Here is a 12135-nt window from a genome sequence, read left to right on the forward strand (position 1 = left end):
AATACTTGAGGGAGGGAGATTGAGCTATTTATAAAGCAGTTTATGAATTTGGGTGACACAATCATTTTGATACGAAATCTTCTGCCAATTCGGACAAAAGCAATTTCTTCCACCTTCCACTTTACTTTAATTCCTCTCAATTGTTGTCTCAGCTGATATGCATTGTTTAGGTCTCTATTCACCACAAAATATAGACGACTGACATTTCTTTGTCATCCCAAAAACTAAAATGTCCCACATACTTTAATCGTGCGTCTTTCAGCAGGGAAAGAGATGATTTGCCCAGGTTATCTAGTGGGGATAAAGGTCAACAAATTCTGCAAGATTCACAAAAATCCCTTTGAAGGTGGCTACACCACAGTGGAAGTGTTCTTAAATGTTTTTCTCAGCACAAAAGAGTAACCTTTATCCTTACCAATGTAGAATCTGGAGCACATATTTTTACCACAAGTACTGATGTATGTGTATCATGCGAGTAGTGTAGGGACAGTCTTACCATTTCACCAGGTGCCTCATCAGAGCAAGAACCGACAGCATGCTCCAGTTTCTTCCTGCCAACTGTCCTCAGCACAGAGCCATGCTTTTCCTCTCTTTTCCTTCTTGATTCCTCTAATCCCTTGCTGACCTCCTAGCAGCTGAGAGACACCTTCTCCAAGCTCACTGTTTACTCAGCAGTTCATCTTTCCCCTTAAACAGGGACTGTGACCTTCACCCCAGCTTACCGGAAGATATATTCATTTCTAGTGTTTCACATGCTTTTATTTGTAGATTTGTGGGGCCAATTCCAGGAAGTTGAGTCTTGGAATTAACTAGCCACAATGCTGCTGTTCATGCCTAATCCCCTTCTTACTCCTTATTTTTCATTTCTCTTATTTTCATTTTATATTTATTTTCTTGTATTACAGGCAATCAATCAAACATTCAGTGCTTTCATGCCCTTAAATAGTGTGGGCAGGGGATTACAGAGGAGGTCAGAAAGGAAACATTCACTGATAGAGCATTGGATGAGGGCAAGGTCATATCCTTGGAAGACTATAGAGGTAGAGGATCAATGGGTGGGTGCTTGTGGACAAAAATATTATCCAACAAACATTTGGTAGATGTGCAACACCATTCTTCCACAGTATACAGAATACTATGACTGTCTTACCTTGTTGAGGTATCAGGGAGTAATATAATTAACATTTTTGTGGGCAAGGCAGAGTGCTTTTAAAGTTTACATGTTTCTTGATTGGAGCCCAGTGTGAAATTGTCCAGCAGGGGTGATGTCATTCTTATGGTTCTGGTTTGCTAAGGAGTTGGCCAAGTATAAGACCAAGTTTGAAGTCGATGCCATTGCAAACATCAATAAAGGAGCGATCTGGAGGAACCGAAGAAGCTGGTCCCACAGGAAAGGCATGGATGCTAGAAACCTTATTAGCACCAGTGTAGTCTTCAGATTTCAAAAGACAGGTCTACCTTTAATACAACTGCCAAATTTCAAACTGTTTTGCAAAGATGTACGCAAGGCAACTGAGCTGAGATTAACTGAACAATAGGATAGTGTCTGACTAGGTCACAGTAGCGAGATTGTTTAAGGCAGAATCAGTTGTTCTGAATCCATTTTAGGACACAAGTTAATTTCTTACGCCATAGCTAAGTAGCATCTTCTCCACACTTTTCTTATGAAAATAGAGAAGGATCTATGCACAATTGACATACATGTGGTAATTTTAAACGCTGTTGTTAAGGATTCTTGCAAGGTATGTTTTGTCCATGTGTTAGACAGCTGGCAATAATAATAATCAGAGTAATAAAATGCAATTTATTGTAATTGTAGCATAGGAAGAGAATGCCTATTTTACCTTATAAATGTGATTTGATTAAATGGGCACTGCCATTCCTACAGGGCTCAAAAAGACTCAGGAGAAGTCCTATTATCTACTTCTATCAAATGTTGACAAGGGTTTACAATGGATCAGAGCACAGGTTTGACTGCGGCTTCTGGATCTCTTGCCTAATGTTCAAAAAAGTTGCTTTAACATTGTTCTAGCTAGGCAGACATTTTGAGTTATGAATTTTATAAGTATTTCAAATATCTTCAAAACCCAAGGCATGTTAAGAGACAGGTATGTAGTTGGTCAAAGTATCAGAGTCTGCATTTATTTTAATTTATAGCATGGGTTAATAGAATGTACTTAGTCTTGCGATAAAGGCTTTAGGTGGTGAGATGTGCCCTTTTGCTACTATAACAGTTGCAATAGGTTTTAGAGAATTATTAAGTTGGTGATCTTCATTCCTGCAGACAAAGAGGCACAGAGAACAAGTGGACATTACATAACCTAGCAAAATCTCCTGAGTTGTCCTCAAGCTCAGTAAGATTTTATCAGCAGACAACAGCAAGGAACCCTTCTAAGAGTTTGCCCAGCCCAACAGCGAGTCTACAGACATCTCACCCTCCCAGGACCTCTGTGACCGACTCGGCTGTCGCCTGAGGACCACTCTCCCACCGCACCAAGCACCACGCAACCTACACTAGACAACTGGACCACCCTCAGCATCGAAGACACTCTGGAGATAATGAAGACCATCCACTCCATGGCCCCCACGGACCCCTGCCCCCACCACGTCTACAGCAGAGCAGCAGACATCATTGCCCCCAAGCTTTAACGAACCATCAACAGAACCTTCAAGACCGCCTCCTTCCACGACAACTGGAAACACGCCGAGATCAACCCTTTCCTGAGAAAACCTTCAGTGGACCCCCAGACCTCAAAAACTTCAGAGCGATCTCCCTGCTCCCTTATCCAGCCAAAGTCATCGGAAAAAGCTGTCAGTAGCCAACTCGCTGCCTTCATAGAAGAAAACAACATCCTCGACTCCTCCCAATAAGGCTTCAGGAAGAACCACAGCACTGAAACCACTCTCCTCGCGGCTACAGACGACATCCGCTCCCTACTCGACAGGGGAGAGACGGTGGCCCTCATTCTCCTGGACCTCTCCGTGGCCTTCGACACTGTTTCTCACTGCACCCTAGCCCGCAGACTCCATGAAGCTGATATTCGGAATAAGGCCCTTGACTGGATCCGCTCTTTCATCTCAGGCAGAACTCGACGTGGCAGATTCCCTTCTTCTCTCTCAGAACCGACTCCAACCACCTGCGGAGTCCCACAAGGATCCTCCATCAGCCCGACTCCGTTCAACATCTACAAGGCCCCGCTCGCATCCATCGTCAAGAGCACATGGACTCAACATCACATCATACTCAGATGATACCCAACTCATCCTCTCTCTCTCCAACTAACCCAACACCACCAAGCGCAACTTTCAAGATTGAATGGAAGCCGTCCCCAGATGAATGAAGAACAGCTGCCTACAACTCAACACGGACAAAACTGAAGTGTTCATCGTGGGCTCACTCCCTGATGCCTGGAACAACACCTGGTGGCCCACGCCCTTGGAATCCCTTCCCCACCCCTACGGACAGCGCACGCAACCTCGGAATCATCCTGGACTCTGAACACAAAATGGACCGCCAGGTCAATGGCATCACCTCCTCCTGCTACCACACCCTCTGCCTACTACGAAAGACCTTCAACTGGATCCCCCACAAACACATAAAAACTGTCAAACATGCCCTCATCAGTAGCAGACTGGACTACGCAAAAGCACTCTACGCCGGGATCAACAAAAACCTCGCCCGCAAACTCCAGAACGCCGCTGCCAGACTAGTCCTCAACCTACCACCCTACTGCCACATCAGCCAACACCTACGGACCTTACACTGGCTCCCTGTCGAGAAGAGAATCACCTTCAAGCTTCTCACCCACGCACACAAGGTCCTCCACAACACCGGACCCCCCAACCTAAACCATCACCTCACGTTCTCTGCTCCCCAACGTTCACTCCGCTCGGCCCAGCTCTCCCTCGCGACGGTACCTCAGATCAAGAAAACCAGAGCAGGAGGACGCTCCTTCTCCCTCCTCGCGGACAAGGCATGGAACTCCCTTCCGCTCCACCTCCGACAGACCACATCACTCCCTAAGTTCCTAAAGGACCTCAAGACCTGGCTCTTCAATGGAACTCACTGGCCCTCCAGACTGATGCAGACTCCCCCCTCAACCTTCCCCCAGTGCCTTGAGACCCTTCCAGGTGAGTAGTTTGCTTTCTACAAGATGATTGATTGATGTGAAACGTCATTAGACTGTCATAAAGATTGTGGGAGTAAGCTGGGATAAACTTTGATGTGCAAGGGCAGGCATTTCTTGTTAGACTGGGAAGAGAAATTTTGAGGGGTGTTATTTTCGAAGAAATGGATCTGAAAGCATCACTGTTAGATCTCATAGAAATCTCTGTGTAGCTCTTGCTTATAATGAGGGAGGTGAATAACACATGATGATGCATGGAGTTGTCACTTCGACCCCACATCCCCTCTCCCATTAAGCACATTTCTCATATAGAACTGTGGCTAATTAAACGTTCTGTAGTACAATGGTTTGAAATTAAACGAACAGCAAAGGATGAATTGAGAATTAAGCCACAAGATCTTTGGATGCAAATTTCCGCTCTAACAACTGAAACTCACACACCCCTGAAGGTGAATGGGCATCCAGGGTACAAAGAAGAAACCACACACACATTTTTCTTTTATCACAAAGGCCTTCAGTACTTATCCAAAAGATTCACCTCATACCAATGAGCCAGGCCACTCTGGTCCTCCAACTCATTGCTGGTGGTAATTCCTTAATTCTGAAGAAAAACGTGAGGCAGCAGCTCTTACGCATACTGGCTGCCAGGGAGTGGAATGCCCTCACACAACAGCTCGAAGCTACTGTGGACAGATCTTTAAGGGACTCCTAAAACCTGGCTCTTCGGGTCTTCTTTTTAGCACCTCTGTGAGTTTGGGATCAGATTTTTACTGCCAAGTGCCGGGACACTCACTGAGTAGCTGATGTGCTTCACAAATCCAATAATAATACAAATAATAATAATAAATAACACACGAGTAACAGTTCAAATATTGAAAACACAGATACAACTGGCAAGTTTGAGACCTAATGTAGATTTACCTAACTGTGACCCCACAACTTACCTTGCAGGAGGTGTTTAATAAATCCCTCTCACTCACTAAATGACTTGCACATGCTTACCCTAAGTCATCATGAAATATACTGCTCGACGTTAGCCCAGTCAAATTGACACTGGCACCAGCTTGATCTTGTTGCCGACTTGTGACTACGCTCACATCTCCTCCTGCTACAACCTGAATATTTTGATGACAGAAAAACAGATGATCAGTTATACAAGTGCAGTAATACCACACACATGTGCTTTTCAACATTAACAGTTAGGTTATTTAATTAGGCTTAAAATTAAACATGCCTTACAAAAATGGTTGTGCTATCACACAGATTTAGAAAATAAAAATTAATGAGTTGTAAAATGCTGAAGCTATTATTTTCAAATGAGTTCGGTAAACAAATGAGGCAGCAACAAAGGTAAGCAGAGCCTTTAAAAGATGGTCATGGGTTTAGCCAGTTGTGTGGCAGTGTAGGTGGCACACAGCTGTACTATGAGTTGCCATTTTGCGGAAATGGTGGAAACATCTTCATCTACAATGCATAGTGGGAAAACGGCCACATCATGAAGACCTCCTTGCATGTGTTTTTGTATATACCTCCGAAGCAACTGTTGGTTTGTGAAATACAGAAACAACTGTCCCTGATAAATAAGGAGTTTTCTTTCCATGCTTTAGGCACATTGTTTTCTTTTTTCTATCTTGGTCTACTAAGAATGTTAAAACCAAGATACCATTGAATATCATCAGTTATGCATTGCATTTGGTGTAAGAGTTATTGTTTCCATGGCTGTCTCGAGATTTATAGATTGAAGATTAAATCCTGACTGAAGAATTTCACTGGTCTGTCAGTTGTAATTCATAATTATAACTGTAGGTTTTTAAGCAAATTTCAGAGTTTTTTAAAACATACATTAATGTACGCTATATAATTTTTTCTTGAAGTTATTCCCTTTAACACTGCAATATAAAGCAGAGTTTGACTGAAGACCCTCTCTGCCTGAATGGCCACAAGCAAACAACTTCCAATGCATACAACCTTTGGCTGTGCACAGCAGGGGTTGACGGAAGGCCATAGGCTTTGGCAGCAATGTATGTCCAACAAGTTAAAAAAAGATAAGGTCTCTCAGTTGTGTTAGTGATTATCACAATAAACTTTTTTTCCAGTTTTTATTCATTTTTGGGGTGATATTTTGATTTTATTAATTTTTACTTTGGTAGGACCGAGATCCCATAGGTAGGATTATGTTACTTATCCTGTAAGCATCTGTTCTTCTCCTGTACTGTTATCGATTCATATGCTCTGCATCCTCTTACCATCTAGTGTTGGTCTCAGATGATAGCAATTTGTTAATCTTTGAAAATGTCTTTCAATTCATGAGGTCTCGGTGACATCTCCTATGGTCTTGGATCCGCATGGGCGCAGACTCCATTGAAATATTCTTCTTCTCCACCATCAGACTCGCATGTGAATCAGCACACTCCTAGTCTTGACTAATTTGCTGGTACCTGTTGTGGCCTCAGAGTGCATTGCCTGCACCCTGTTGTGAGAAGACTTCTTGCACGCTTTCTCCGATATCGGTATCGATTCCATTTCTCTATCCGTTGTGTTCAACTGATCGGGCATCTTGGCCCTTGTGGCACTTCATGCTGCTGCATGCTCTGCTGCATGCTCTGCCTACCTCTTGGAGAATGAAGCTGCACTCTAGATAACAGAGAGGACACCTTTCAAGAAATGTTGCCAATGTCTCTCTAAATACCGCTGGGCTGATCTCAATGCTATCTTTACCTGTAGCCTGTGCACGACGAGAGCGGCAGTTGATCGCATTCTGCAACAAGTAGTCTATCGCAGCGCGGAGCCTGATTGTGGGCCCACAGCAGGATGTCACAGTCCTCTTCAGAAATTACATTTTTTGGCATGGCTGATCCCTTTGCACCAAAGGTGAGGAAGCACTTGAACCTTCAGCTCACCAGTCGAATCCTGTGTTTGTCGACTCTGACATCTCTGAGTCAGGCGAGGAGACCTTAGAGGAAGAAGTGCCCGAGGATGTTCTATCCACCTCGGTCTGCTCTAATCCATGCTTGAAGACCATACCTCATGTGAGAACTGTAGACACCCCAATCCCTCCTAAGCCTTTGAAACAGCCATACACCAGAGCTGAGCACTGGCCCACTGGGGGACTGGCATCTACCCTGTGCGGAAGCAGCTGCCTCCCTTGGGTGGGCCACTGGCTCTGAGTGCTGGTCGGCACCGAACTAAGGCTTTAGAGCTGAAAAAAGACCCTCCCAGAGGCCTCGACTGGCTCAGAGCCAAAGATCCTCCTGGGTGGTGAACCAACAAAGCTGAAGCCATCATCGGCTCCGAAGCAGCTGTCTTCAGTGCCAAAACCATTGTTGTCTCTAGAGTGCTTTTCTGCCAAAGCAGAGGAATGCCAAACCCATGAGAGTCCATGACAGGAGCTGGACGAACAGCAGAGGAGAATTATCATACACTCACGAATAGGAAAGATCTTTGCCTCAGAGAAAACTGTACCCAAAAAACACGGGCTTGCCTTTAAGGAAGTCCAGTCACTGGACACACCTGTGCCCATCTTGCAACGATTCCTCCTCCTCTGCCACCTTCATGACCTCCTGCATCATCCCTCTCCTCCACAACCACCTTCACCCTCCATGCGTTCTTCTCATGGGTTCCCAGAGTATTACTCCAATACCGGCAGTCCTAGCTCTTTTTCCCTGTGGCGGACTTTGCCGCAGTCTACCGCGGGACTACAAAGAGCCCTAGGAGGACTGCAATAATGACCCTCAAGCAGAACCAGACCTAGAGCACATTTCAGTCAGAGTCTCCCCGCCGAATGGCACCATGGCATACCACAGTGATTTGCTAAGTGTAGTCTCCTACCATAAGGTAGAGATGTACGCCACCCCAGAAGATGATAACTTTTTGGTGGAAAATCTCTCGAAGACAGAGCACTCCATCTAATATCTCCCCATTCTCAAGGGTATGATTTATTCCACCCCTGAAATTTGTAAGGACATGGTTGAATCTTGCATGGTCAAAACAGGCATTGAGAAATAATTCAAACCAGCACCCTCTGACCCACTCTATATAAGGGGTCACGTCCCACCTGGCTCCTTAGTAGTTACTACTGCTAGGAAGAGGGCAGCAGCCCACACCACTAGGGACGCTCTGGCTCCTGATAAGGAGAATAAGTGAACACACGCTGCAGGGAGGAGAGGCCACGCTTTGGGTCACTGTCAGTGTTGTAGACCTCCTCTCTAGATATGATAGAGCCAACTTGGAGGAGATGGAGGGGCTCTTGCAGCACTTCCCACACCAATATCGCAAGTGGGGGAAGAGCTTGTGAATAAGGTAAGGTAATTTCTAATGCAACTATTAGGTGTGCTTAAAATGTGGAGGATAAAGCAGCACAGGGAGTGAACACTTCAGTCATCACAAAACACCTGAAATTACATCATTGATAACAACACTGTGCATGGAGGGAGCACGATTTGTAGTTACTTGAGATAATTATAACTGATAAATGTCGTAATTTTGTTAGTTTAAAATGGTATGTTTTAACTGACATTTTCACCTAACTATAATATATATATATATATATTATCTACTGGCGGTCGCCAGTAGATAGTTATAGTTAGGACCGAGTTTCCATAGGAAATTTGAAAATTCTATTTTGAATAACTTTGGCGCCGGTTGACGAATCCTCGCGAAATTTTCAAAACTAATGGGGCGCTCTATTCAGCTCCTACCCTGAAAGTCTCGGGGTGATTCGTCAAGCGGGGGCCGAGAAAAAAGGGGGGTCCCAAAACGCGTTTTCCCCATGCATTTTTCCATAGGACCTTTAGTCAAAGGTACAGCCCGAACGGCTGAACAGAATTACTTGAAATTTGGCAGAGAGGTAGTCCTCAGGTCAGGGAAGTGCCATTTGCAGGTCTGGTGTCAATCTGTTCAGTAGTTCCTGAGAAAATAGCATTTAAAAGCATATAAATATCTATAAGCGCGCACCGTGCGAGCACCCTAACGTGCGCAAGCTTAATTCTGATTGGTGGTTACATGTTAGTCAACGTTCGAATCGGTCGAAATCAAGAAGTGTCGGCCACCATTTTGTTTGTTTTCAGTGCAAGAGTGAAAAAGGAAGGTGGCGAACGTGAAAAGGGGGCAGGGTAGAGAGTTCCTGACCCCCTAGCCTTTGTCAGGGGGTCCCTGGAGGACCCCGAAGGCAGAAATGTTTAAAAAAAATTGTTTTTTTTTTAAATCGCAGTGGTGCGCGCACCGTGCGCGCACGGTGAAAAACCAAAACATAAAAGCAAAAACATTTGTATACGTAGTTTATTGTAAAATAAATAACTATAACTCGCGCGACCGTCACTCTATCACAAGGATGCTGTCATGAGTGATGCCACTGACCATGTCATGAGTGATGTACTATGTGACGTCATGAGCAGTGGATTGCGGGCGCGCGAGTTATAGTTATCTGAACTAACTATAACGGGGGAATTTCATTAGTGTTTTACGAGTGAAATATCCACCTAACTATAACATGTGTGAAACCTATGGTTTTTTAAGTGAATTTGCAAGGTTTTTTAAATGCTAATTCCTAACTATAACGTGTGTGAAACCTATGTTTTTTTCAGTGAATATTATATATATATATATATGTATATATATATATATATATATATATATATATATATATATATATATATATATATATTCCACACTTGTAGTTCCACAGAAATCCGTGTCAACGAAAAATGGAAACCACGCAAATCCAAGTAAGGCACAGTTGTTTTGTTTTATTTAAAGCCGAGTTTCACCAATCTAAATATATATATATATATGCAAATAAACGAGCACTGGGCGAAAGACAACAGTACCAAAGCTGCAATATAGTTATCCATAATTCCAACAATGTCCGAGGAAGACGTGCTGCGGTAAAGGGAAGCCGTAGCAGAAGCACTATTTTTTAATTTACCGGATGTTACCATTAATAGAAGAATGGGGCACCAGCTAATACCACGGGAACGAATGATGCCAAGACATTATTAAGGGCACTGGAGAAAACATGAGAATAGAGTTATCCACATGGGACAAATAAATCACTGGAAAAATATTGTGATTCAGGAAGCGTCCCACACGGATTACCCATTAAGTTGGTGCCCAGTTTCGAGGACCCAAACCCGCCAATGCTCAAAGAATGGGCAGAAAGTAACTTGGAGCCATCCATGAGATTAGTGATAATTCTGATCAAACACGCTGAAAATGTTAAAACGTTAAAGGAAATCGAACGAATCAATAGTTTGTTAAATGGATGGGACCAAAAGAGGACATTAACCTCTTCAGTGCCCCGCCCTTTCCACGCCCTGTGCCGGGCGTTGCATTAGCGGGCGGGGTTCATGACGAGATAGTCTCGTCATGGGCACAGCGCAACCGCGCTCCATGACAAGACTATCTCGTCATGGGCACTGAAGGGGTTAAAGCTAGGAAAGCGTTTACATTTGTGAGGGACAACAATGACTATGAGACAGGCCAAATTGTAACTTTTTCCAGAAAATTCAACACTGCCAAAAGGCAAAACCTTACCAGTTCCAGCGAAGTGAGCAATCATGTAGCGAACAATGCCAATACAATGGAAGGCACTTTAGGTTCCGAATTAAGTTCCATTCAAAGTGAAACCGATTCGAAGGATGGCAAGGAACTGACAAATAACAAAAGGGAGCTGAAGCAGCAAATTTCACTCCTGAGGAGGAGCTCGATTTAGGCTGACGTTACGCCCACGAAATCCACAACACAAACAAAATGGAAAAGAAATCAAAGAAGACAGGCGAGGAGAAAACTCAAGAACCAACGCAAGCAAGAAATCGCAAAACAGAAAGTGGAGGAGAAAGTAAAAGCTAATGACAATACAGTTATTAATTTAACTGATGTAGAATTGACTAAAGTGGAAGAAAACTATTATAATTGGGCCTTACTTTTTGTCCCGAGAGTAATTTTAACTATAATCAAACTAGAATGGATGTTTTTAAAATCATAAGAAAACTCAAGCTAGCAAACATTTTCAAACTTAAGAATGCTAATAACCCGCCACTCAAAGAAAGTCGGAGATTGGATAGCCAACATAATGCTCTACAGGCCTCTAATGTTGAAGACCTGAGGGTACTACAACCACTTGGGGATGAAGATGATTCCCATAACGTGACCACATCGACTCAACAAGCAATGAGCAGAGCAGGCATTGAAATTTCAGGAACAATTAGGAGCACGTTCAAACCCATTTCAACATTTATGCCATTAATGCCCAGAGATGCAGTTAAGATCTTCAATAATTGCGAAGTTGATGAATTGAAAAAGCTCAACCGTAAAATCAAAACAAACAATAGGAAACACAAACATAAGGAAAGACAATATTATAATCTAATAAAGAAATTGAACAACAACAATGAGATCATTATAAACAAAGCGGACAAAGGTGGCAATGTGGTGCTTTGGCCCAAGGCGGAATATTTTAAAGAGGCCTATAGGCACCTGGATGATACTGGTTGTTATTTGAGATCAACATGGCAACAAGTTAGGGCGATCAAAACTGCAGTGAAAGAAGACCTGGCTCAGTGGAAACCTGAAGGATTAATTACAAGGGATGAATTTACATTTCTTTACAATGAATTCCTGACCATGCCAGTAATTTACTTCACTCCCAAAGTGCACAAAGGGACTACACAGATACCAGGGCGACCAATCATCTCAGCAAGGAAAGGCCTTTTTGAGAAAATCTCCAAATACGTTGACTATTTTCTGCAAGAACCTGTTACAAGTTTACCATCATACATAAAGGATACGGGAGATTTTCTCAAGAAAATACATGAAATGACCTGGCAAGAAGAATATATCCTAATAACAATGGACATCACTTCACTGTACACTAGTATAGCACATGAGGACGGTCTCAGGGTGGTTGAGCATTTTTCAAATCTATCTATTCAATCACAATCAAATGCTGCTAAAGATGATCAAATTATGTCTTGCCAACACTTATTTTTTAATTGCCAGAAGAATTTTTCAG

At 43.3% G+C, this 12135-nt stretch overlaps 1 protein-coding gene across 1 annotated transcript in view; it reads right to left on the bottom strand.

Moving 5' to 3' along the window:
• MPDZ (multiple PDZ domain crumbs cell polarity complex component) overlaps positions 1-12135 on the bottom strand; it is a 798673-nt gene that overhangs the window by 10318 nt on the left and 776220 nt on the right. Inside the window, exon 48 of the mRNA XM_085633687.1 lies at positions 5130-5242. Within this exon, the coding sequence (XP_085489813.1) occupies positions 5130-5242 (113 nt within the window). The remainder of the gene's footprint in view (positions 1-5129; positions 5243-12135) is intronic.

Source organism: Triturus cristatus, chromosome 2_1 (assembly GCF_964204655.1).
Source record: "Triturus cristatus chromosome 2_1, aTriCri1.1, whole genome shotgun sequence".
Classification (NCBI taxonomy): Eukaryota; Metazoa; Chordata; class Amphibia; order Caudata; family Salamandridae; genus Triturus; species Triturus cristatus.